Genomic DNA, 26,089 nt, shown 5'->3' with positions numbered 1-26,089 from the left:
AGACCCCTTATCTCGTTTGTTTCCTTTTATTGGTAGTGGGACGTTTTCCCCAGTGCTCTGGGCACGAGCATGTTCTCTGGAGGTTAGGGAATTTCATTCCCGTGTCTTCAACATGAGGCCCAATGAACAGCATTTCCTGTCCCACACCGAAAAACACTGAATCTGTTCAAAACAAAAACACCTCCCAAATAAATAAATAAAAAAACAAAAAAACAACAATTTGGAAACAGAATTTTAGTTTTGAATAACAGGCGCTTTAATTTTCATCAAGTGCTGCGCCCTCTACACGTCGTTGAAAAAACCCACTGGTCGCCCCCCCAATGTTTTACGGAACAAGGAATAACCAGTTTCAGCCAATTTTTATTGTCCATTTAAAGGAAAACCAAATTGGAAAGCACCATCGCCGACTCGCACCCTCTTTCCGACGTTCAGATCCAGCTTTCACCACAAAATACACTAGAGAATTCCGACTCCACAAAATGCTCGCACCACTATAATAAGAAGAGAGTAAACCCCTAAATATGCAATGTGAAAGAGAACAAAATCTCTATACCTTTCAGAAAATAAAGCTAACCGTTTCAGTGCTCTAAAAGAAATCAACCAGTGAAATGTGCTATTTATAACACATATATTTTTTTTAATATTGAGAAATCAACTAGCCCCAAAAATACAATAAGAAAAAAAGCAAACAGTATTTTGTGCATCTTCATGTAATACTATATATACATATACAGTTATATATATATATATATATTGTAGAGAAACTCCTTTAGCCATCATATATTAGCAGTGTGAGTGTGTCTGTGTGTGTTGCCGTGAAAGCTACACAACTTGTATGTGCCCGACGGCTGCATTTTGCTTCCCAAAAGTTTTGCCCCACCCCCCTGCTAGTGTCCATCCGGTCGGCTTGGTCTGGGACGGTCGGGGGCCTTTCACAGGACTGGACCGCTCGGTGGAGGAGGGCTGCTCGGTCCCTGCATGCACGTCCAAGACATTCCATTGGTCATCGTTCACTTTGGCCATCAAATGTCGCCGGCACTGTTACGACCATTAAAATGAAGGCCGCGGACACTTCCTTGCCGCAGAACGAGTTCTGCAACTTGCTGCCAAACTTCATTTCGTGTGTGTTGTCGAAAGAGTACAGTTTCATTAACAATATCTAACTTGACAATATTAACGTGGCGTTTTTTCTATTATTTTCTCGTTCGGATTGTGCGGCGGGGTGATGTAGCTGTTTTGCTGACTTTTTGGAACAGGCGGTGGGCGGTATGAATGTGCGGATTTGGCGGTACGCCCTGTTTTTGTTGAACGAGACTAAGCGCGTGCATGGCGATAGCAAAGTTGGAAGCTTTCAATAAAGTTCAGTTGCCAGTTAGCGTTTCTCCTGTGTGCTTCTTCGTCTTTTTGTCCCATCTCTTTTGCGCTATTTTTAATATAAATGTCCCCTACCAACTTGCCCAGCAAACCAAGCTTTTACAAAAAATATCACTCATGCGGCGATATATCTAACGGATCGGCATATTTTTTTGGAAAAGAAGTGCGCGATTGAACCCGGCCGACGAGGCCGACCGAGCCAAGGCATGTCACGATTCCCAATCTCTCTCCTCCTCGCTTCGTCCCGTCAAGCTGGTGAACTGAAGCGAGGAGGAGAGAAGCGAGGCCGCTTCTCCTCATTCTCAAATTCTCCCGGAGGACAGTCGCGTCACAGAACTCGCTTGATCGCGCCCTTCTTTTGCAAAAGTATGGCCATCCGTTAGAGATATCGATGTACGACTGATGTTTTGGAGTTCGTAGCGTCACGTTCAACACTTCTGCAGCCTTACTTTGCGAAATCCAAATTTCGGTTCAGTATCCCTTTAAGTTGCTTATGCATTTCAGGCCACTTCTGGCGAAATTACAGCGTCGAGCACACAATGCCTCGACAGCGTCTTCCTTTAGCATTGATTTTTTTTGCCGAGATGCCAGAGCCTCTATTTTCAACAAAAATTCGGCTGCAACAATTTTTTGAACCAGAAAGTTGAAATAGAGATCCACCACTGGTGCTTGTCACCTGCCGCAGGGTGGAGCTTACTTCCCTGTGGTCTTGTTCACTCGCATTTACACCAATCAAGTAAAAGCCCACACAAACATTTTCTTGAGAGTTTTTCTCCTCAAGAAGACACCGAGCTCCTGACAAAGCTTTAAGCCACTTCCGTGACGCCTTTCTTCGTGGCTTTCCAAACCAGATTCCTTTCAAGTGTTTGCTCCAAGACCTTCACAATATGAAACAATCCATCATAATTTCCAACCACTTCGAAAGTTCCATCTCATTTTTTTTTCTCCAGGAAACTGTGACAACAGCAGAGCCTGTGACAACAGCAGAGCCTGTGGCATGGCCATTTGTCTCATCCAATACTCCTGGGAATATTTAAGGCAGTATCAATTTCATACATTTAGCCAACACATTGTCCATTTCCCAGCTACGGGACCTCGTGTCATTCGGGCCAAATGTGCATGCAATTTCGGGCCCAATATTGAATAAAAGGTACAGAGTCAAACACATTTAGCACAAACAAGCAACCATCAGTTTTTACAATCCTTTCCCAGCTAGAGGGCTCCGGTAATGACCACTAGAGAAGTAGAATGTACTAGTGTGAAGCACCAATCGAGCCATCAAATTTTGGTGCTTGCTATTATCCTACACGAGTGAGATACAAAAAGGGGGCCGACACCGTGTCCGCACTACCTGAATCGCACAGTGTACAATCGTTCGGAATTCAAACAAGAACATGAAAGCAATGGAAAAGCGTTGGCTTTGCTTGTACTTTAGAATAAGCCCACTGCCCTCGCCCAGAAAAGTGCACCAGTCGCCTGTCCTTGTGACGAGGAAACCCTTTTTGTAACCAAAGCACTTAATGTGTATGTCATGAATGCAACGACTAGGTGGCATAGCACGATTTCTTGGTTCCCGTGTTTGGCCACCACTTCCGAATGACTTCATGCTTTTAGACCGAATCAGTTAAAACGTTGCCATCGTAAAATATTCGGTCCAAAGCTTGTTTACCTAACATATTGCCCTGCTCACTTTTGTTGCAAAACAGTAAATCCGGAAAGAATAAAAATGCAGTTCAGCATAAAGGAGTGCAAGGTTGACAAAAGTGAAGCCTCAAGGTTGGTTCACACATTTGTGTTTGAGTATAACCACTAACAACGAGAAAACCGGCGCCATCTATGAGGCAGCACAGGAAAACACTTCCAACCTGCATATGGCACAGACCTGTCTATCCGGCTTGTTATCTCCGCGGTTCCTTAGGGAGCTCGGACGAAGGTAGTACAGAGCCATGGCGAGCACCATCCAGCCGACGAGGAACAGGAAGAAGCCGGACCCTCCGGCTCCCTGGGGCATCGCAGGCACTGCAAGGCATGACACAGCGTAAAATGTGACTCTCGACGTTGCATCGCCGCCTTTGCAATCTAAACTAGCGCCTACGTAAGCAGAGGTATTTATCGGCGTCTACTTCATGTGGCGCATATCGGTGGTCGTTGGCAGTTATTTTTTATTACGACGAACTAAGTGTTTGAAAATCAGTGAAGAGGAGGTAAGCATGGCTTAGGAACGTGCCATTTATACACCAACTCATGTTTACAAACAAACCGGAGCGCCCGGAGCGTCTCTAGCGGACGCCACCGGCGCCGCGCATGCGCGATGGGGGTGTGGGCAAAAAGCTCGCCGTCGCCCATAAACAAACCCTTGAAATGCGATGTTGTCGGCGTCGGTGTGAGTCCCCCTGCCCTTTTTCGCGTTCGAATTGTTGGTTCTACGTCTTCCTGGCGATGTCTGACTACTTGACCGGCGTCAGCGAAATTACCGAGGCTCGTTACACCGCAAAACTTCGCGAGAATAATGTGACATGTGGCGATTCATTCCGCGTGGACGCCGCAGATTGTACGCTAAAGCTGGATTTGCATGATGAGATTTCGCTCGGATCAGTCGCGACGCCGCTCGGGCTGCAAAAGCGTGAACCGTAGCTGAGATGGTCGACGACGATACTGAAAATCGCAAGCAGAATCGAACCAACTGAATTAGGCATAACAAGTCGGTGTTGGTCACTGGTAGCAATGACCAACATCTCCTTGTATCTACTGTTTACATCGAGCCTGCTTACCAACCTTCAAATGTAAGTCTTTTGAGGCCTGCACTCACTTCTTATCGTAAGTACCGGGCCAACATTTGGTCTACGGACCGGCGTCGCCTAAGAGAGCAGACGACAAGCAGAAACGTTTGAAAGAGCAGACGACAATTCGAACAATCAGGCGGCCGTTTGAACTCGAAGACGCACTGAACGTAGTACACAGGTGGTCCGCACAACTTGACAGTTTTCTGGCGTTCATGTTGGAACAAAACAAATAAATCTGATGACCACAAGTATCCGTGAATTCAACCCAAAGTGCTTTCCGTCCAAGCAGTCGTTGTCCGACGGTGTCTGCTTTTCCCTTTTCACAGCACATATCCAGATTCTCGGACGAACCGAGCACGGGAAAACTGACCTTCAAACCTTTCTCGACACTTTTGGTACGGGCCCAGTCGCGGCGTTTTGACGAGAAGGCAGATTTTTGTCTGGTTCCTTTCAAAACAACGCAGGAATACACGTCTGGCATGGGGACTTCTGCCCACAGCCCCAGACCGGAAGTGCGACCGACGCGCCACCACCGCGCCGTGACGTCACAGAGATGAGTTTGTGTATAAAGAGGTGTGGGGGGGCATGTCATGACCTGTAGTTGAGAGAGAAGAGGAGGGGGCATGGCAAGGAAAAAAACGGCACGCCCCTAAGACGCGACCGGCAGTGCATTCGGCGACAATCTGAACAAGCAACCGGCAGTCCGAACAACTCGAAGTCGCGGTGCCGCAAACACCTATCAGAAACCACAGATTCGCCGGTGTGCCCAACAAGGAAACCGACAGCTACCTGGCAGTCCGAATAACAGAGTCGCGGTGCCGCAAACGCCTATCAGAAACCACAGATTCGCCGGTGTGCCCAACAAGGAAACTGACAGCTACCTGGCAGTCCGAATAACAGAGTCGCGGTGCCGCAAACACCTATCAGAAACCACAGATTCGCCGGTGTGCCCAACAAGGAAACCGACAGCTACCTGGCAGTCCGAATAACAGAGTCGCGGTGCCGCAAACGCCTATCAGAAACCACAGATTCGCCGGTGTGCCCAACAAGGAAACTGACAGCTACCTGGCAGTCCGAATAACAGAGTCGCGGTGCCGCGAACACCTATCAGAAACCACAGATTCACCGGTGTGCCCAACGAGGAAACCGACAGCTACCTGTCATGTATTGATAAACATGCTACCCTGACGTCAGCAACATGACGTCATCGCCCTGATAGCGGCGACTATATGAAAGAGTACGCAACAAATAAACATTCTTCTTGTTCGATTCGCTCCGACATGAGTCTGGTCTCCGTATCTCGGCCATGATAGAACAACTGGCAGCGAAGATGGGATTTCACGGCGGCATCTCGGTAGAACGGCCACTCAAGTAACAACGCAGCACCGCGGAAGCTAGGAGCAAGCGTCGCGGAAACAACAGAGGACGGAGCAGGCGAGATCAACAGAACATATAAGTGCACTGTTTCGACCGACATTATGTCAACGCCTTATCCTCAGCAACACCTAGGAGGCATGTCCATGGGCGTACGAAACGGGGGGCAAGGGGGGTGCTTGCCCCCCAGTTCTCAGAGTGGGGGGGGGAGGGAAGGCAAGGCATGTGTTTTGTCCCCCCCCCCCCCCCCCCCCCCTGAAACAGCCGCCACTGGGCAGGGCAAACACTTTCCAACGACGCCCAAGGGATGCCAAAGGGCACCGCCCCCCGGCCCTGGGGGAGGGGGGGAGGAGAAGGGTCTGGTTTGCCCCCCCCACTCAAAAACAAGTTGGTACGCCACTGGGCATGTCCGAGTTAGACCCAAAGAGCGACAACATTAGGTTGTACTTCGAGAGGTTTGAAAATTTTGTTGACATTAACGAAGTACCCGCAGCGAAAAAGCTGAAGTTGTTCTTGAACGTGGTGGGTGGTCAGGCTTACAAGGAGCTCAAGAAAATCCTAGTTCCACAAAAGGCCACTTCAGTCCGGAGTATTTTGTAATTGCCGAACGCTGCAAATTCAACAGGCGAACGCAACAAGAAGGTGAAAGCGTGAAGGATTTTATGACAGAATTGAAGCACCTAGCACGCAACTGCGAATTTAAGGCATTTCTTAATGAAGCTTTGAGAGACCGCCTGGTAGCTGGCTTACGCGACGAAGAGACACAGAGAATATTGTTTGCTACGGAGGGTCTGACTTTTGAAGGCGCCTGTAAAATAGCCCTTGAAAAGGAACTCTCATCGCGGCAAACCAGCGAGCTGTGTAGAGCAGAAGCAAGACCGACAGAAGTTCACGCTATCAGCGGCAGCACATACAGGAAAACGCAAGCGTCACGATCAAAGAACCAAGAAAAAGAAAACAAGCGGGAAACTCACGCGTCGCGATTAAAGCAGGAAGGCGCATCAAAGACGAAACGCGGTTGTTATCGCTGTGGGAAAGGACACGCGCCTGACCGATGCTGGTATCGAAATATGAAATGTCGGGTGTGCGCAAAGACAGGACATTTGGAAGCAATGTGCCAAGAAAAGAAACGGCGTCCGATAAACTATGTTGATACGTCAGACGATGACTCCGAAGCATCGCAAGTTTATCACGTCGTGCTCTGTGCAGCAAGCGACAAGCGTAGGTACAAGGTTTCCGTAAACATTAAAGGGAAGCCGATTTCTATATTGCTTGACACGGGGGCAGCAATTACGCTTATTTCTGAAAGCGTCTACAAGGCAACTTCGCAAAAGTCATATGGAAACAAACGAAGGTTTCCTTAAGAACATACACTGGAGAACCTTTGAAGATAAAAGGAAAGGCAGCTGTCAACGTAGAGCTCCCCCTTTTCGTGGTAGAAGATAACCAAGGAACTCTACCCACACTACTAGGTCGCGACTGGTTAGAAGAGTTGCAACTTGACTGGAAAGCCGTCTGTACAGTAACAGAGGAAGACAAAGTCAAGTCTCTAAGGGAGAAGTTTCCATGGTAGCTAAACTCGTGGAGCAAAACCTTCTTCGCTTTCTGACGTAGCGGGGGGAGGGACCAAAAGAATGACGCAAAGTTTCCTCCTCCCTGCGCGCGTTCAACTTCGCAACTTTTGACGAAAAATTCCCCGCGATCCCTAGGCGGTGCACGAGAGCACGAGACAGCGCGGGAAGGCCAGCGTTCACGCCGCTTGCTGTACGTTGTCTTTGAGCTCTCTAGTGCCGACAATCCCGTCATGCCTCGCCCAGGCAAGGAGACAGAGCAGACGACGAGAGTTCGTCTGCTACGATGAGGCATTCGCACAGCGGAACTGAGAGAAAAAGTTGGTTTTCTGCTCAAATTCGCGTCCCACGGGCCACAAACTTAAACGCGAGCTTGAATTGTAAGCGTCTGATATTACACGAAGGGAGGAATTGATGACCCGTGTTTTATTTGCAAAATTTGAGTCTCTTTGTTGCCGTACAGACGCTGAAACCTACCAGTGTGTAATGAAAGGCCCAGGACAAACACAGAGGCTGCGAGGTCTCGCATCATCCGTGTGCGGGTGAAAAGTGGAACATTTTTCGACAAAGCTCCCACAGCAGAAACCTGTGACGCATTCACTCAGCGTCCGGGAAGGCTAAACATGGAGACGTTGCCCGAGGCTCACGCAGAGTCATATTTGAACGGCAGCTATCTTGCCCCGTCGTATTTTGTTTGAGAAAGCTCTCGTTCTCAATGCCCTCACCAGGGAAATAAAAAGTTTTACGAAACATATTGCTAGATGTTCCAAAGAACTAGATTTAAGCTGTATCCTTTCAGTGGTTCACTCATAATACTATGCTTAAAACGAAGCAAGCTCTTGCGCGTACAGTGCCATCAATTTTCTCAAGTGTATGCTGTTTTGTAGTCAGCTGGTTTCGGAAACTTACGCCGTCTGTAGATATTTCTGACCGCCGAGTTTCTTAATTGGAAGTCATCGCAAATATAAGTTACACGTTGCAGCAACCAACGTTTATAGATAAACGATGGCAGCGATTGCACTCTCGGATTCCCACCCATCACGTCGAACAAAAAGGGGCTAGTTTCGGTTTGAGGTCGGTACTTTTCTACAACATCTATGGCGACAGCATCAGTCTGCACTTGGTGCATTCAGCAAGTTCGTTCTGGGCCGGTTCTCCGTGCAGCACTCCGCGGGCGCAATGCATTAGAACTCTCACAGTGCAAGTCTGGATCGCGGATTGGGGGCCCGTCACTGGCCTCACCGGCAGCCGTTGCTTGACAAAAGGCAATACGCCGCGTCCTGTCTAGTTCTTCCTTCGTTTTCGTCTTTGTTGTTTTCGCGTATTACACCATAAGGCAATACACGCAAGTCTAAGGGAGACACACGCAAAAATTGGAAGCTTGTACGTGCTCGAGGGGGGTATTTTATGACGTGCTGCGATGATTATATCGGGTGCTTGGAGATCAAATAGACGTTCGTCAAACATTCGAACATCGATTAAAAAAAAAAAAAATGGGCCGGAGGACCACCGACTGTGGTTGCTAAATAAATGGCACGTTCAGTGACTGAACGGCACGCTCCGAGCCCTCACAACAGTTCAAAGAAAAAGCTTTCACCATGAAGTACTATGTACAAGCGGTTAAAACAATGCAAATGTCCCCCCCCCCCCCCCCCCCCCCCCCCCCCCGAAATCTTCGATTTTGCTGGGACCTCCTCTCCCTTCTCCCCCTCATACAGCATTTTGTCGTGGGCGGGCCCCCCCCCCCCCTCCCGAAACAAAATCCTGGCTACGTGCCTGCTCAACACGGCAGCTGAAACCGGTTAAAGCCGATTTCTGGGAACAATAAACCATCAAAAGGAAACCCGCAGAAACACTTGCTGCCTAACAGAAACTGTGTCTCTTTTCCTCCACCTTCTACACGTTTCACCTCACGTCTTGACACAGAATGTAAAAGAATACACCGGCGCTTTTTAGCAGTGTAGATCGACTAACAAGTTTTCATTTATCACAAATTTGAAACATTACTATTTTTTGTTTGTGCTTGATGTGTCCCATGGGGAGAAGCCGGCGCTGTCTGTAACCGTCTTTAGCTGAAAAGCAGCACCCACAAGCCGGAATTCCCATTGGCTGCGACATGTCACGATGCTTCCGTCATGACATGACGGAAGCATCTGATGTGTCAAGGATACGTCCACTTTCACCTTGAAGGTCTAAGTGGACACGCCTCAGGAATGAAACGCAAAGAAAAGCACAGCAACGCCGATACATTGTCACGGAAGCTGTGGAGCCGGAGGGAGCGCTGTGCCTGCGCATTGGGGGAGCGTGATGTCTCCGCCGGCAGGCCGTGTGAAAAAGGAAGACGTGGAGCACTGCTTGTAGGAATGCGCTGCGTGTAGGAATGCCAAAAGCATTCCTACACGTAAACAGTCTTAATGTGTCTGCCGAATTTTATCGTGATTCTTGTCCAGCTCGCCTTTATATGATCTAAATCTTCTAGTTCACAAGAAAATGGCAGCATTGGTGCTCCCTCAACAGTAAAAATCGTTGTTCAAGCCGCAGCCAAGGATCACAATTGCCGGTGAGAGCATTCGGAAACAGCTTGCGACCTTCACGGCAACAGCACAATAGATCCAAGAATGCTGGCCTAGTAAAATGTCAACTGAGGAAAAAAAAGCCAAGGAGGAAAGAGGAGCTGGGGTTTTTCCTTTCAGGTTACAGGCCAGTTTTTACTGAAATTCCGAACAGCGGAAACCGGGATAGAGCGAACCCAAACAACTCTATTTTTGAGACTACGCGTCTAAAAGATTAAACTTTATGCGGTGCAGATTGTCTACAGGTGTGGACTATACAAGGGTTTATTTTTCAAGATCATTCATTAAGACGAGATCAGACCAATTTTGTGAATGAGAGATAATGTTAATACAGTCGAACCCAGATATATTGAATTCAAAAGGGATCGTAAAATAGTTTGATATATCAATAATTCAATATACAAAAATATGTTACTTAAGCTCCAGTTGAAATTTCCTGGCGTCTCGGCTAATACTGAAGGTCGCGACAAACGGGAGCTTACGAAATAGAGCATCCAAGAGCCGCTAAATGCAGTAGAGCAATACAGTAGAGCGTAGTTGGCGGAGACTGCAAACACCTCCGCGCTAACACGCCCGCCTGGATAGGACCTCCACACAACATAAACAAAACACACAAAAAAAAAAAAAAAAAAACCTGAAAAACCGAGACTTATAAAAATAAAATTGTTTAATCCATAGAACTTGTTTCTATGGATTAAACAAGCAACAAAAAAGAAAGCTCGCTAAATTCAGACAGCAAAAAAAAAAAAAAAGAAAAGAGAAGCAATAACGGCAAAAGAAAAAGGTAAACAAAGCTCAAGCCTTCAAAGTGCGATTGCACAACCGTTGTTGTCAACACACTCGACTTGCCCAAGACTTATTTTTTAATTTTTTTGCTAATTTTGTTTGGGGACAGGGAGTCGCGCAGTATCAGCAGTGTTGGGGGAAAGGGCACAGGCTACCGTTCCGACAGCGGGCACTACCTGCCCTTCCTAGGGTGCTACATGTTTCCGCCGAGCGGAAACATGTAGGCACCCAGCTCTTTCTACACGTGGGCGCGCCCTTCCCCTCGCATTTTCCATCTTCCACTTTTTTTTTCTTTTTTTTACAACTGCTCTATTGTTGCGTATCTTCTAGCGAGCATCCTGGTTTGGCGGTCTGCCAGCCACGCAAGGCAAGCGATGTGCTCTTCACCGGCGCAATCGGATCGCGCGAAAAGCAACGGGCGGCCGGGCTTCGTTCGCTATATCGAGTGTCCCCGCCATGAGAGTTGGATACAAAAAGACAATGCTCCTATACTATTACATGTGATTTTCAAGCGAATGTCTGGTCTGTTTGATATAAACAATAATTCGAAATACCCGAGTGGGACATAACCGGGCTCGACTGTACAGTAGGCTCGCGATAATTCAAACTCTGATATTTCATACTTTTGGTTAATTCAAACAAATTTCAAAATGTTTGTTGTCTCACTATGTTTTGAATGTACTCATAACCTGGTTAGTGAAAACGATGTTTTTCACGGTGGTTCATACTTCTTGTCCGTGCGGCCCCGTTGGGTGCGCTTCTTTCCGAGCACCGGTGCAGTGCACAGAGGCAACACCCGCGGAGCTTGCTTCCACGGGTGTTGCTTCTCTGCAGTGCACCGGTGCTCGATAAGAGGCACACTCAACAGAGATCAAGCAGGGCACACAAATGATGAAAACAGGCACCACGCGGAAATTTCCATAGCAACTTCCGCGGACGCCGTGATGTGGCGGCATGGCATAGGTCCACGTCACAGAGTCCGTGCAAGTTGCCGTGAAAAGTGCCGAGCGTTCCCCGTTTTCATCGCTCACGTGTCCCCTGCTTAATAGTTCCCATTAGGCAACTTCTTGGACTGCTGAACAAACTTAATTTTGTTTTGAGTTTTGTTTGTTTTGAGAAATCGGGTTAAACCCGATTTCTCCCCAAATTCCAAAGCCACATAACCAACCTATTTATTTTTACGCCCCACGGAGTTTGCAGTGCGCACACGCTAGCTACCCTACCTCGGGACAACAGTGACCTATAGTTCACTTCGCAAGCTGCGTGCAGCGCTGTGCAGGCGGAACCGCCTCAGCACGCCACGTAGCTTTGTCCCTGCTGCACGCAGCTTGTGAAATGCACTATCAATCCCCCTTTGACCGCTGAGGTGTCGACGCCGAGCCTTGTCTCTCGGGTAGCATGGCCATCTTGCTGGTGTCCAACCTTTCTCACGAACAACGTCCGAGCCAATCAGTCGTCGCGTAAACAGATCGGGAAAACTTAAAAAAGTTTATCCCATAGCGAAATATCTGATCGAAGACGACCATCCATCAAACGGCCAGTGGTTTTTGTTAACACCTGAGGGAGAAGAGGATTCCGTGGGCGGTGCTTCCATTGAAGCAACCGGCAACAATCGGAGCTAGAAAACCCTGATGTTCTCCCGATTACCAGGTTGAAACATACCCCTAATTTTAACGCGTTAGTGTCAAGAAACTCGTAATACGCTTCGATTAAAAGAAAAACAAAACAATTGTGTTGCTGAGTATATTTTTAAATTTAACCCAAATTTCGGAATATTTCCACAAAAAACCCGATTTCTCCCCGTTTATCAGCTTGAAAAATATCACCCGATTTATACCCCCCGAATTTAAAGTAATATAAAACCCGAAAACGAACAACCCTACGTATGATACAAGCTTTTTTGCATGCTAATGCAGCAGCCATTCCTTGAGGTGTGCTGTGTATGAATATTTTTTAGTGCAAACTATGTGCGTGGTGTAGTCTATGCACTGGGTGCGGATGATGCACAGGACGCAAACTATCTCTAACGAAAACCTTTTTTTTTTTTCAACCCAAATGTAGAAAATATGGTAGAGTAACCGTAGCTAGATCAGAATGCTTTTCAGCACAATACCCTATGGAGAAGGAAGGCAGTGGCGATTGCTGCAAATGTTGGTGAATCTTCAACAGAGGAAGTGAGGAAAGAGGCAAAAATGGAGAGCTCTTTTTTGTTATTCATTTTAATTGGTCACCATACTGAAGTTAACATTAAAGGGGTCATGAAACGCTTTTCAAACTTTTTCCTGTTTAGCTTTCCTCCACAACTCATAAGCCACGCATTCCACCAAACAGTTCAAGATGACGAAAAGTGGGGAGGCCCCTCTTGTTCGGAATCTGGTTTGTGTACCCGGACAGAGCCATTGTCCCCTAGAAGATTAGCCTGTCGCTCAACATTAAGACAAACGTTGCTTTCCCCAACCCGTTCACCCCGAAGCTGACAGTGCTGTGGAAGCTACGTGCTCGTTGGGCCAGGTCACACTTGATCACGCTCCTTCGCGCATACCGACGCGCGGAGAATGAGGTCACGTGATGAAAGGGAAACGGCTGATTGGTCCGGCAAGCGCGTAGCTTCCACCACAATGTCAGCCTAGGGTTGAAGGGAATAAGTGAGGTCCGGTTTCGTGTGACGTGCGTTTAGACCTGATGATGCGCTTTTGGGACCGCGGATGTATCACAGTGAAAAGGCAGAGAGCTTACGAAGGGGAGGAGGTACAAAATAGTCCACTGTGTTTTCCAATTTTCGCACTGAAAGTCAGGCTTTTGACTTTCTACGTTTTTTCTTTTGGTTCACTGAACGATGTGCTATTAGTGAAATCCCAATCTAAAACGATTTATCCCAACCAAAATTCGTTTCATGGGCCCCTTAAATCATTACCATATCTCCGCGATTACTCGCGGCCACGAACCCAGTGAATGGCCTTAACAGAAAGAAATAGCTGGAATTCAGGAATGATCTAGAAAAGAAAGTGATGTCGAAATCTAGGACATTCCTTTAACCTTCAGGGGCTTAGCGGCCAGCATTGCAACATGTGCATGGTTTATAGGAATTAAAATCTTGCCCGAGCCACCCATCCCTGAGATTAGGTATTGCCATAGTTCAAAACATGGGTACGCTCAGCTTCCTGTTATACTTTCCTAACCCAAAACATAAAAAGAATACTCAAAATTACCATCCCTCCTGACCTACCAAATAATGTACAGGATACATTATTATGTACAGGATACAAGTAATGTACAGTGGTACTTGTCTCACCTTTACTGTGGTTCTAGATTAATTAAGGTAATTAGACAGAACCCACAGGCAATCACACCTTACAAAGCTATCAAAGGATATTCAAACAGCTTGGTGTCCTTTCCCAACCACTCCAGGTTCCATATCCAAACTTCATGAATGCTGGAACATGACTTTGAGGTCTCCCTATTTAAAAGGCATTCCTTCTGGCCCCAGATTTTAACTACACAACAGTGACAAGAAGGATTACTCTGAAGGGCTGTATAGCTCTCAATTATGAGGCCGGACACTGACCTAACAAGCAAGGGTTTTAACAACAATGTTAATACTGCTATAGAAATATTCTGGAATCAAATGTCAAACTCCACTATTATAACTGATATTCAGGGGATTAAATTCAAGGACTGCCAAAGTGTGTAGCACCTGTGGGAACCCTAGATAATTTCTCAAAACCTGGAGGGCACACCATCAGTCAAAAGCATGGTTGGAAAGCGCTGCACAGTCTCAGTCACATGACGCATGGTGGACAGGGGTTTGGCACAACTGTATTCTGAAATTTCTAGAGCACGAAGGACCTGCAGAGCTTTTGGACATTTTTGTAAATCGTTTTTTAACCTTGTCTTTTGATCAAAATGGTCTAGGATTGAGAAAGTCGACACCACCTGGGTATGAGACTGTACTTCAAAAAAAAAAAACTCCGAGACAGAGGGCTAGCAGCAGGTCATTCTGCTACCAGGCAGTCATAAGTATGTTCAGCATATTTAACTAACCTCAACTAGCTCAATGACCTATTTTGGTAAAAAGGTATGATATCTCAAAGTGAAAAAGCAAGAAGGGCAAACACTCACGGTCTTGGTAGCATTCCGAATCTGTGCAGGTTGATTGAGAGCTTCTTAGCTACGAAGGAATGAGAAATTGTTGGAACGGCAAACGGTGGCAGAGACAAGGAGAGCATTCGTCCAAGCTTGCAGCAACGCTCACCAGCGAGATGAGCCGCTGCATGGCCGCGTCATGGCTGAAGATGCACTCGCACGGGTCAAATCCGTCGTCCATGGCTGCTCCGGTCCCAGCTGCAGGTGTCAAGCGTACTACACGGACCGCTTCTCAGGCAGTGTCAGGAACAGAACCTGTAAATGAGGTACCAAAGAAACTCAATATGCAGAAAGCATTGAATGCATCAAGCCAACTTCGACGATGAGATTTAAAACACTGCAATTTCTGACAAAAACAATGAGCCTTGTTAGTCACTGCCGGCTATAGACTGACAAAAAGGCCTTTCACTCTTCTGACCATCGGTGCAAGCTTTCTGACTTCGACGGTGTCCTGAGGTGCCACAAGCTTTGAGTGTGCACAAGCGGTCGATGCTAGAAAAACTGGCGGGCTCATGACAGATGTTAGACAGTTAGCTCTTCACTGATATTCCTACCCTCGGAGACAGTAGCTAAAGTGTACAAGTGGATTGTGCCCTTCTCCACTTTTGTATGTGCACTAGAAAGAAAACCAGGAATGACAAATAACAATAAAAGCAACTAAAATAATGCACTTTTGCTGTCACAACTTCGGTTTTGAAGGAAGAGCTCTTCTAGGAAAAATCAGTTTTATAACTGCGCGAAGTTATTCCCTGAATGAGCTGGTGCAGTGCCACCTGAAAATATGATTTTTCTTGGTAGCACTGCCTCCAATAAATAATAAGTGGCAAATACAAAATTCTTCCCCTAAATTCCTAGAAACATGAGAAACCTGTTAGCAAAGCTATTTTGGGATAGTTGTTTACAAGATCCCCTAAAAAAAATAAACCAGAAATCAGCTCTCAAAAATTGTCAACCGTGGTACAGAGCTAAAACTGCAGCACCCCTTACACAGACCCAAGATGGAAGGCCATGCCGGATAATCTGCTCTGGAGGAAAGCCACACCACACTGAATCCCACCCAGACGCAGCACTGGCCCTTGTCGAAATCGCACGTGCTCGTGCTCAGGAGGTAAATATTGTGAGAGCACACTCCAACAAAGAATAACAATTAAATATCTACTCTTTGTGGAGAACGGTGCCATTAGAAAAAGCTGCCAACTTTAGTTATTGCAAACTTTTGATTCTACGAACTGAGTGGCTGGGGAAAGGTGAACACATTCCTTGAATCGCCAAAAATGACAGATTAGGTTTTAATGTAAAATGATTGGATGGAGATATAGCATTACAAAAATGGGATGGGGGAGAGGGGGGTAAATCCATAAGTAAAAACAGGCTAATTATTTTTTAAATGAAAGCATGTCCCTGTTCCTTGAAGTAACCATGAAAAGGAGGATGACAGAAGGATGTCTGCAATTATCTTATCAGGTCACAGGGACCTTCATGTGATGTGTAAGGGACTAAAAAACATTTTTTTTTTCTAATTTTTAAATTTTTTTTTTAGGTTTTTGATTTTATTGTGCTTTTCAGCAAGCAAGACTAACAGTAGCGATGGGCCAAACTTTTGCCGAATCTTAGGATTCGCAAGCCGAAATTTTGCTGAACTTTTCTAAAGATTCGGCAAAGATACATTGTTGCCAGACTCAAAAGTTGATATTTTGCTTTTACTAGCTAGTATCTTTTTTAAGCTTAAATGTCACATATAATGCATATTGACACAGTTATTACTAAACAAGGCAATGCTCAACGAGATAATTGTATTGGTGTCATTTTTGTGTTTACTGGCAATTTTAGTGACTTCCTGCAGAAGTGGTGTGACAACGTGGTTGGGTAGTAACAAGGGCAGTCACGATATGCGAGTTTCGGTTTTGAGGCCTCATCCAGTGCAAGCCTGCACATTGTTAAAATAAAGGTGGTAACACCTGTGTCCTTATTTACTCTGCGAGTCACTGTTTCATGCGTAAAAATGAATGCAACGGTTGCAGAGCCTGCACCAAAAAAGAGAATATTATTGTAAGTATGCACGTTTTTTTCGATTAGTCTCTTGATGCCAGCTTTGTATGGAAGCGCGAGTCCTCTATTTGCAACGTCGTTTTTAGCTTTTAAAATGCCAGTTTTTGGATGTTAGGACACATGTGGACGTTTAGGAAGATGGGAAGAGTTAGAAATGCCAGAGGTGCAGCATCAAGCATATGAGTTTTGTGTTCAGTTTTATGCGGATAGATGAAAACTGTGAAATAACGCTAATTAAAAAGCAATAATATTCTGGTACAAACTACTAGCGAGTTAAAAACAGGATTGCTATTATTGCAAGGAGTGCTCTAAAGTACTTGTCAGTCGATGTTGCAACTACCTCGTTGCATCACTGGAAGGATCGAATGAAAATCGCATTATCCAGAATGCATCATCTGTCACTTGCGCAGTGGGCTGCTTCACTTCCTGGTCGATGCTCTGTCTTTGAGGCAGAAAATATTGAAGAGAACTACACTCATAAAGGCTGACAAACACACAGTTACCATATACTCCGCACCTCGCAGTAACCGTTGGTAGTACTACGCTGTACGACAGTAACCGCATGACCGCATGGGATCCATTTGCAATTCATGGCCCCACATTTTCATGCGTGCGCAGACGTTTGCCGAATTTTCGGTGAATTTTTTCCAAAGTTTCCTTTGAAGGGATTGTCCGGCCCAAACCAGAAGTACTTAAGTTTTTGCGCTCGTTACGTCGAGGGAGCCTTCATCTAGACAATCGTCATTTTTATTTTGATATATGATCTCCCCTTATTAACGAAAACTTTCATGAGCTGATGTACGAAACTGCACCCCGAATTTCGCCAGTGTCAATGGCTGACATCCGTAGCTGCTGCGTGACGTCACAAAACGCAAAGGTTTGTCAGATGGTCGCGATAACAAGCGGTGGTCGATGGGTGTCTTGCATTTGGTTTTGAATTATAGCCTGCTAGGCTGTACCCTACTGAAATACGGTCCTTTTAATGCAGTTCCCAAGCGTGTGCAAAACGATTCACGCCTTTTAGCAGGATATTACTCGAAAACAGTCATTAAGCTTTGAACAAAATTATGGCGTTTCGCGCGAACACAACTGCGACGATCAAACTAGGAGCGGTTGCAAAGCAAAGGAATCAGATATTGCTTCTGAAGCGGCATGCGAAGGTACTTGAAGCGGCATCTGGGTACTTGTATCGAATCGGCGGATCCCCTGGATCGGTGATGAGGCTGCAAGTCGTTCCCTTGGAGGCGATGTTCGCGGGTCGAAGGCAAACGGCGAATCGTTCAAATGCATGTTGTCACCTGGACGAGCTTGGCGAATCGTAGCCGTGCTCCATTTTCACACGCGGGTCAAACAGAATCTGGCTGCACGCGTGCTAAATACAACTTTTGGCATCGTTTCCAGATGGCCTAGCTGTTGGTTTCAGTTTTGCTGCGTAATCAAACCGATTGATCCGATTCGGGCGAGGAGCGTGTGAACGTGGTTGAATATCATTGGCCCAGCATCACACCTCAGCTTACGAGCCTTCTGTCCGCTTAGGCAAAATGCTTTATGGGGGGAGGGGGAGAGGAGGTCTCAGCAAAGAGGGGGGGGGGGGGGGGGCCTGGGCCCCATGGGCCTCCCCCTGACTACGTGCCTGTCTTACGTCATTCTAAAAATATTTGTACCCACCTAGGCAGATGAAGGCTATAATTCTATGTCAGAATATACCTCTATGACAGCGGAGTGCATTGCTGGTTATGCAGATTTATGCATTTGGTCACTTGTATACTATGTCATTCTCAGTTATATTGCGGTTCGAGTCAACTTTATTTCGTTGTTACTTTAACTGAAAAGACCCTTTCTTTAAGACAGAGAACAATGCTGGTTGAAGCGCAAAGAAAGTGGGATGGCAGCAGCGAGGACGGGGCTTTTGGCCCAGGGGGAATACGGGACCGTGTAGTTGAACACGGGGTTTTTGAAACGTGGGGCTAATGACGAAAACTTTTGCGACAAGGATTCTGCATGCGGGGAGATCATGCTACACCCAATTTGTTGCAAGCTACAAGAGGCATGACTATTTTTTTTTTAAGAGTGGATAAGAAAAGTTTTTTAAGCCACACCCAGAGTTGGTCTTGAGACATCTCTTGATGTACAGATGAAAGGGTGAGCAACTTGCAACGGGCAACTTTACGCAAAAGAGTGAACATGAATGGAAGCTTTGCAACGCTAATCGAAGAGCAGTTACAGTTCTGGAACCAAGTTTCTCACCTAACCAGGAAGATATTTCACTATAATCATAATTCATTTATGCACAAATCTTCCTTCAGAAAACAGACAGTGACAGTCCCTTTCATACACGTACGAAAACTTAGCCTGCAACTCGCAATGAAGATAGGTCATGAAAGCTAGTCAGAAAGCTCCACACCCACTAACCCTGCTAAGCAATGCCCAACAATCAAATTATAAACTTATGAAAGGAGCAAAGGGGCAGTGGTCAAGAACACACTTGCAACAGTGTAGCTTCGAAGAGCTGGGGCAGAGGCTAACGACCATATAGTTGCAACGAGCAAAGTACAGCAACGTCAAGTTAAGGTGTGCAAAAAGTTCATGGGGTTTGAACAGTATTCGATTATCGATGGGTAATGCCATCAAACTGGAACAATCAGTCTAAGGTAGGCATTAACGACAACTTGAAGAAATGCTGAACACTACTGTTACCACTTGCTTTCTCTACTCTACCAAAATTACCTAACAAGCAAGAGAAGCTGATAGTATTATGTAGGCTTTTTTGAACATCTTGGGCTCAGGAAGTTTCTAAAAATTGTCCAGTTGAAAGCAAACATTCATTGCAACATAGTAACAGTGCATTTAGTCTTTACTTCGCCTTAAACTTAGCTGTTGACAGCAAATTTTGCATCATGCTTGTTTACCAATCTTTAATACACCTATTTTTTACTCATTACAATGGAGGTATGAAAGATTCACTGCTGATATGCCAGGGAATAAGTTTTGTAGTAAACATATTATTGAATTAGAATGATCCAGTCATTGGGGATGGGCCCTTACACATGCCTAGGTACTCAACCATAAGAGACTAAAATTGCCCAGAAGCGGAAATCCCTTCGAAGTTTCCCGTCTTTTAGTTTCCGTGCAAGCAGTATACATGGTTTGTGCTGAAGGTAGCTTACTCGCCGTGGTAACGGTTTTAATACTGAAAGCATTCAGAAAGTCACTTAAAAAGGGGCTACACTAAATTTGCTGGATGTAGAAAAGATTCAATCCCAACAATTCTCAAACATTTTCTATGAAAGTGGATTGCCTAAACAAAATTGACAAGAAAATATTTAAGAATTTCTTCAAAGCAACTTGCACCATTACAAGAGACCAAGAACGCACTAGCTCCAAGAGAATGATATGTAACATTTAAAGATTGTCAATATAGGATCAGATATGTTACATTGTCCGCAGAGAATAATTGACTGAAGAAGGTCACAATATGATCCAGAGCCCAGAAAAGTATTGAAATTTTCCTGCTGTTTTACATTGCGTTACACAGTTATGGCACAAAAAAATCAATATTTCAGCTACTACCCGCAAAAACACACTTAACAGAGGTGTTCAAGGGCGACCATAGCTGAGCCTGTGACTGCTGAATGCATACTAGAGGTGACCTTCCACAGCACTTTCGCAATGTGTAATTCCACACCACCAAAAGATTGCAGTTCCTAGCAGACGAAAGTCTGTGCTGCGAACACGGGACTCTAACATGGCACCGGTAGCTTCAGGGTCATGTGCAAAATTGTCCGCTCTTCAAAGAAGCTACCAGCACTGAGAGCTAGTTCTGATCTATGGAGTGGCATACGGAAGTTAACGAAGGCATCACTATTTATGGCGCGTATTCCCCAGGTGGCCCTTGTTTTTGCTGAGCCAGCTACGAAAAACTAAACAATTCCGCACTACTCGAAAGAAAACGGTGTAGAAAGCTTACTGTGGCGACCACGAACGGACAGGAGTACGCACCCACACGAACCAGCGGCAAGCCTGAATCGCGATAGGGCGGCGATCGCGCTAAGCTGACGTAGCGCTGTGCGCCTCCAACACCTGCTGATTTTGTACACAGAGCCGTCCCCACTCCATCTTTATTTTTACGAGGGAAACATTTATTCACCTTTTGTTTATTTCGCCGCCTGGTAACAAGTACGTGCGAGCTCAATCGGTTTCCGCACACAATCGGCCAGCTGCTCGCAAGAAACAGATGATTTTCACAGAAAGCAAAATGTTGGAGTTCAGGGTCGCCACTCAGATGACTTTACCTCCAAGATGGAGTCATCCGAGATGCAAATATACGTACGTATATACGTAAATATACGTAAAAAAAAAAAAAGAAAAGAGAAGCAACGTTTGTAGATAGCAACTTCTCATGTCAGTGTAGCAGCCGATAGTTTCTTTGTGACGGCTCTCTCGTCTGTTGTTTCTTGAACCAAGAACGTATCGGCGTTTTATCAATGCGCAATGCGCAGCCAGAAATCGGCAACTTACACGGGATCCCGTAACCATCGTCAATTACCGCCGTGCGTGCGCTAAGTTGAGGACAAGGCGCAGCACTTGCGATAGATAGGACTTCCGTTTTCTCGAAGGTCTCAAAAATCCCACCCGAACTTACGAAGCGATCCTAACACCAAAACAGCCTTGGTCGCCGTCACAAGGCCACTATCGAGCGCAGCTCGGTATTGTTGGTTTGGTACGTGGCCAGCAGATGTAACTTATGCGCGGTTGCGGTGACCAGTCGCTTGTAACCACATCTTGTTGCGCAACAACGGCAGAAACTGTTTTGTTGTGCCACGTTTGAAGGGGCGAACAGTGTCTGTGGCACAGGTCTGTGGTGCCCGCCGTGACCGTAAACGAAATGAAATCATTCACGAAGTTTCTTCGTTTAAGATTGCTTTGGATGGTCGTCTCAAGTCAACCGCGAAAGTTGTTTGTGAACGTCGGACGGTCGCCAAACAAGGACAAGACGCGACATCCTGGTTCTAGTACCGCGGTACGTCAAAATCGGGGTCACATAAGCGTCGCGCGTCTCGCACTGTGCTAGCAATAGCCTCGAATACGTACCGGGCGCCCAAGCTTTCGGGTGGGGGAAGGTGAGGCCTCCGAAATGTTTATAAACACATGATGCGACGTTGAAACACACAGCAAATTCACCCACTCATTTTAACACACGTCAGCCAAGGACGGGGACGTCATTTTGCGGAACAGCAAGTGGGCATGTGGGCATTTTCCGGGCAGACGAGCAGCGAGAAGAGCCACTTCCTCTTGCCAGATGGCGACAGTTGTCGGTGTCCAATGTTGCCGTCTAGCGCCGTTTCGAATTCCCTAAATACGTAAAATTGATCATGCAAGGAGGTGCAGGCGAGGTGGTTAGAAATGAACGAAAACCTGAGACTGGAACAAATGAAAAAAAAAAAAAAAAACAGATGTCGTTTAACACCTTTTAATGCGCTTATTGGCTACGGCCAAAATTTACTTGATCTGACTCCCGTACCGTGCAGTACCATAGGCAGTACCGTGGCCATAGCAGGGGGGTAAAGGTGGGTGAGGAGGAGTGGCAAATCCCGTGCGCCGACACCCGGGGTCCCGAGTGAACGATCGCAAAAGAGAGCGACAGAACACAAGAGAAAGAAAGCAACGTTGCCATGGTAAACGCGAAGTGTGAAAACTCTCAGCAATATAAACAGTGATAATTTAACGTTGTAAACTAAATTCTGAGCTATTCTAACGCTTATAAAAAGCAATAAAGTCATTACGCTGCATTAACTTCCCTTCTGTCGAAATCTCGGAAATCTGGTGGTTGCGCAGTTTCGTATTCCTCAACCGCGCCCAGCCGCGCCCCACCGGCGAAGCCGGGTAAATGGTTTAGTTTAGCGTTAACGCGAGGCCGTACATCTGCGCGCTATGCAAAAAGAAAGCTTCGAAAGGAACGCGAATATCTTTCCACCGGTAAGTTCGTGGATTGTTGAAGTTCACGAAACTGCTCTGATGATGTAATCGTGTTTGGGACCCCGAGGGTCTGCCTGCATGATCCGCCGCTTGCGGCAGCCAGAATGTATGGGAAAATGGCGGACCTTTTCCTCTAGAGTTAGTATGTATGATCTCTATGGGCCATAGTAAGTGAAGCCACCGGACGCAACCCCGCTGGGATATGATTTCCCGTTTTGCTAGCCTTTTGCTGCGGTTTTCCAGCGTGCTGTAGACACGTTTTCTACTCGTTCGTCGTCATTCGCCAAGGAAGTTTTTTGAGACTTTGTGTATTGTTGAGACTTGCCGTTGTGAACACGTGGAAAATTTTATGAAAGTGCAGTGTCGCAGGAAAAAGGCACAACGCGTCGAAAGGAAGGGCTGGCGGCGTGTTCAAAGCTTCCTTGGCACGCCGAAGTGCCGTGTCTCTGTGCCTTCGCGCGCTTGGATACCGACCAAGAACCGACGCCGTGTGAATGTGTTTAGCGAGTGCAATGTGCGTGAAGCCGTATCAAAAGGTACAACTCGTCGAAAACGTGTCGCCGGTGTCGCGGCGTGATCAAAGCTTCCTTGGCACGCCGAGTGATGCATCTTTGGGCCTTCGCACGCTTGGATACCGGTCAAGAATTGACGCCGCGCCAAAGTTCTGAACGTGTGTCGCGCGTAGATGCCTTTAGATCATTTATATATATCGGCCACGGAGTTCTGGATCGTCCAGCTGTTCCGGTGAGTTGCTATCAATAAAAGGGGGAGATATGTACGTGTTCTTATGTACTATATTAACCATGGCTATGTCCCAAATCTACTCTAATAGATTCCGTGGGAGCACGAATAGGGCAACGTTGTGGAGTCAGGGGGGTTTTTGAAAGCAAAAGTACAAGACGGCGAGAATGAAAATCTTTGAAGCGCGGCCGATATGGTCGTGTGCAATCTGTTGACCAATTACAATTAGGCGAGCCGCGCTCAAACGTCAAGTGCAATTAAGTAGGTTGATAATAAGCCAGCACTGATCAGTGATGAGGAGCTGTTGTGCACGGTATTGTGTAAATCGTCTAAGGACGAAAGAAAGACGTACCTTCCCCCCATCTTCCGTCGCTAGTGGACGCTGGATTAAGCTCGTTCCTAAACCGCGAGGGGAAAAGATGCTGATCCAGAGGCACGAACAGCTTCACGCACATTGCGCTCGCTAAACACATACACACGGCGTCGGTTCTTGGTCGGTATCCAAGCGTGCGAAGGCACAGAGACACGGCACTTCGGCGTGCCAAGGAAGCTTTGAACACGCCGCCAGCCCTTCCTTTCGACGCGTTGTGCCTTTTTCCTGCGACACTGCACTTTCGTAAAATTTTCCACGTGTTCACAACGGCAAGTCTCAACAATACACAGAGTCTCGAAAAACTTCCTCGGCGAATGACGACGAACGAGTAGAAAACGTGTCTGCAGCACGCTGGAAAACCGCAGCAAAGGCTAGCAAAAACGGCAAATCGTATCTCAAGCGAGTGAAGTCCGGTGGCTTCACTTGCGCTGCAGCGAACAAACGGGGAAGCGCGATCCAGCAATTGTCATAGAGATCAGTGTATTAACTCTATTAACTAGACCTGAGCGCCGGTCGGAAATCGCCGGCGGCGGCGCGCCGGTGTTTGTACCTCCGGCGGCGGCGTGTTGACGGCGCGGGGGTCAACGGATCGGCGGCGGCGTGGCGCGGAAGAGGGAAGGGGGTAAATTATAGAGTGAGGGGGAGAGAGAAAGGAGTCGTTTGAATTTAGAAAACAGGATGCACATACCATAAAAAGAAACACGCTTTTTTATTATTTATTTTTCTGGAGAGTCACATTGTCTTCGCTGTGAAGAGTGCGTCCGTTAGGAGAATCAGGTACTCCGGTGTCTTGTTTATTCTGTTTTGTAAGAGAATATGCCGCCGGCCGCAGCCGCGGCGTAAATCCTCCGCAAGACGAGGAGCGACGACAACAGATACTGCATCACCGCGTTCGACCTCACCACGAGCTTGTCGCGCGCCCCTTGCCTGACAAGTCGACCGAGCACGTCCTTCGATTTCTAGAACTCGTACTCTCATTCCGTACGCCGCAAGCCCTCATCACCGACAACGACAGGGTCCTAACCTCTCGTTCGGCTCCGCGGTACTTCGCTGACAGGCACATTTAGAACATCCTAACAGTCTACATTACACTCCCGAAGCTAACGGCTTTGTCGAACGCGCCAACGGAAAAACCCTTCTATGTCTGCGAAAGAACGTCAACTGCAGGCAACCAGCTCTCAAGTGAACCAGCAGCCGCACTAGTAGCCGCACGCCGGACTCCAGACATCACTGTTCGGACTCCTGTTCAACTCTGTCCCACGTCGACCAATGGAATTTTCCCCGCTTCCCGACAAGGTCAACGAGGTCGGCGACGTCCGCGCGAACTGCGACGCTACAAACGCGAAGTTGCGAACCTCGCTTACCTTCATGGCATGAAGCGTTCCTACGATGCAAAGCACGCAGGGTATGGTACACGAACGGCCTTCGTACCTCGAAACTTGGTCCGCTTTTCTAACGTGGACAAGCAAACTTACACCATTTTCGGGTTTATCCCGCAAGGCACACCGGATTGCCGCCAAGCTGCCGTGCAACAGCTCTATTTTTTATATATATATATTTTTTTTTCACGAACAAACAGCGATCGACATCGACTCGCCGACTCGCCTTGCACCGCGGCCACTATGACCGCGGCAGATCCTCCGATTACACGCGCTTCACGCCAACGCCGCCATAGGACGCCGCCCTCCACGATGGCTAGACGCATAACGGAGGATCACGACAACAATAACAAGATTTGCGAGGACGCAAAGATTTTGAGCTCAGGAGTGTAAGTGAATACGCTGGCGGTAAAGAACCGTAAGGAGAGCCTCCCCGCCTCGACCGGATGGGAGCTCGAATTCGACCCCCGACGCTGGATCCCGGTGTGGGAAGGAGAAAGGAGGACCCCTAGAAACACGACGTTAGAGGAACGAGAACGGACGCGAATAAAGCCCTCTTGTATCAAATTATTTCACAAAGTTTTCATTAAATCGTCTTGCAGTCTACAAAACCGTTCATTTCGTTGTAACACTTCTATATCAGAATTAATTGGGGGGCCTCCCCGCCTCGACCGGATGGGTCGTTATAACACTTCTATACCCGTTTTCACGTCAAGAACGGATGGGTCGTTATAACACTTCTATACCCGTTTTCGCGTCAAGAACCCTAATAAAAACAAAAATCCAACTCCTCGCGAACCATCACTAATTTCCATCTTTATGCGGAGAATTGAGATATATGTAGGTGAATTCTACGATATATATTATGAAGACGTACACGTTCTAGCGCCAAAATCATCGCTTTTTTCTCCGACAACATAATCTTGAAAAAACTGTGAGTGCGCAGGCGAGCTGGTGGATGTTGATC

General features: G+C 46.8%; 1 protein-coding gene across 2 annotated transcripts; it reads right to left on the bottom strand.

The window, feature by feature from the left end:
* Positions 1-340: 340 nt before the first annotated feature.
* Positions 341-21,975, bottom strand: LOC8041686 (small integral membrane protein 14). 2 transcript variants are annotated; one of them, XM_002414880.5, is made up of 5 exons: positions 21,745-21,975; positions 14,714-14,859; positions 14,581-14,629; positions 3,257-3,393; positions 341-974 (listed from the first exon to the last, which is right to left on the bottom strand). In XM_002414880.5, exons 2-5 carry the CDS (start codon positions 14,783-14,785, stop codon positions 933-935), a joined length of 300 nt encoding a protein of 99 aa, XP_002414925.1. In that variant the 5' UTR covers positions 14,786-14,859; positions 21,745-21,975; the 3' UTR covers positions 341-932. The 2 variants fall into 2 exon arrangements, with proteins under 2 accessions (XP_002414925.1, XP_029843732.1); XM_029987872.4 differs by lacking the exon at positions 21,745-21,975 and adding an exon at positions 20,621-20,743.
* Between the last annotated feature and the right edge of the window lie 4,114 nt (positions 21,976-26,089).

This window comes from Ixodes scapularis, unplaced genomic scaffold, assembly GCF_016920785.2.
Source record: "Ixodes scapularis isolate PalLabHiFi unplaced genomic scaffold, ASM1692078v2 PGA_scaffold1__304_contigs__length_218370807, whole genome shotgun sequence".
Lineage (NCBI taxonomy): Eukaryota > Metazoa > Arthropoda > Arachnida > Ixodida > Ixodidae > Ixodes > Ixodes scapularis.
This window is presented reverse-complemented; position numbering and strand designations above follow the sequence as displayed.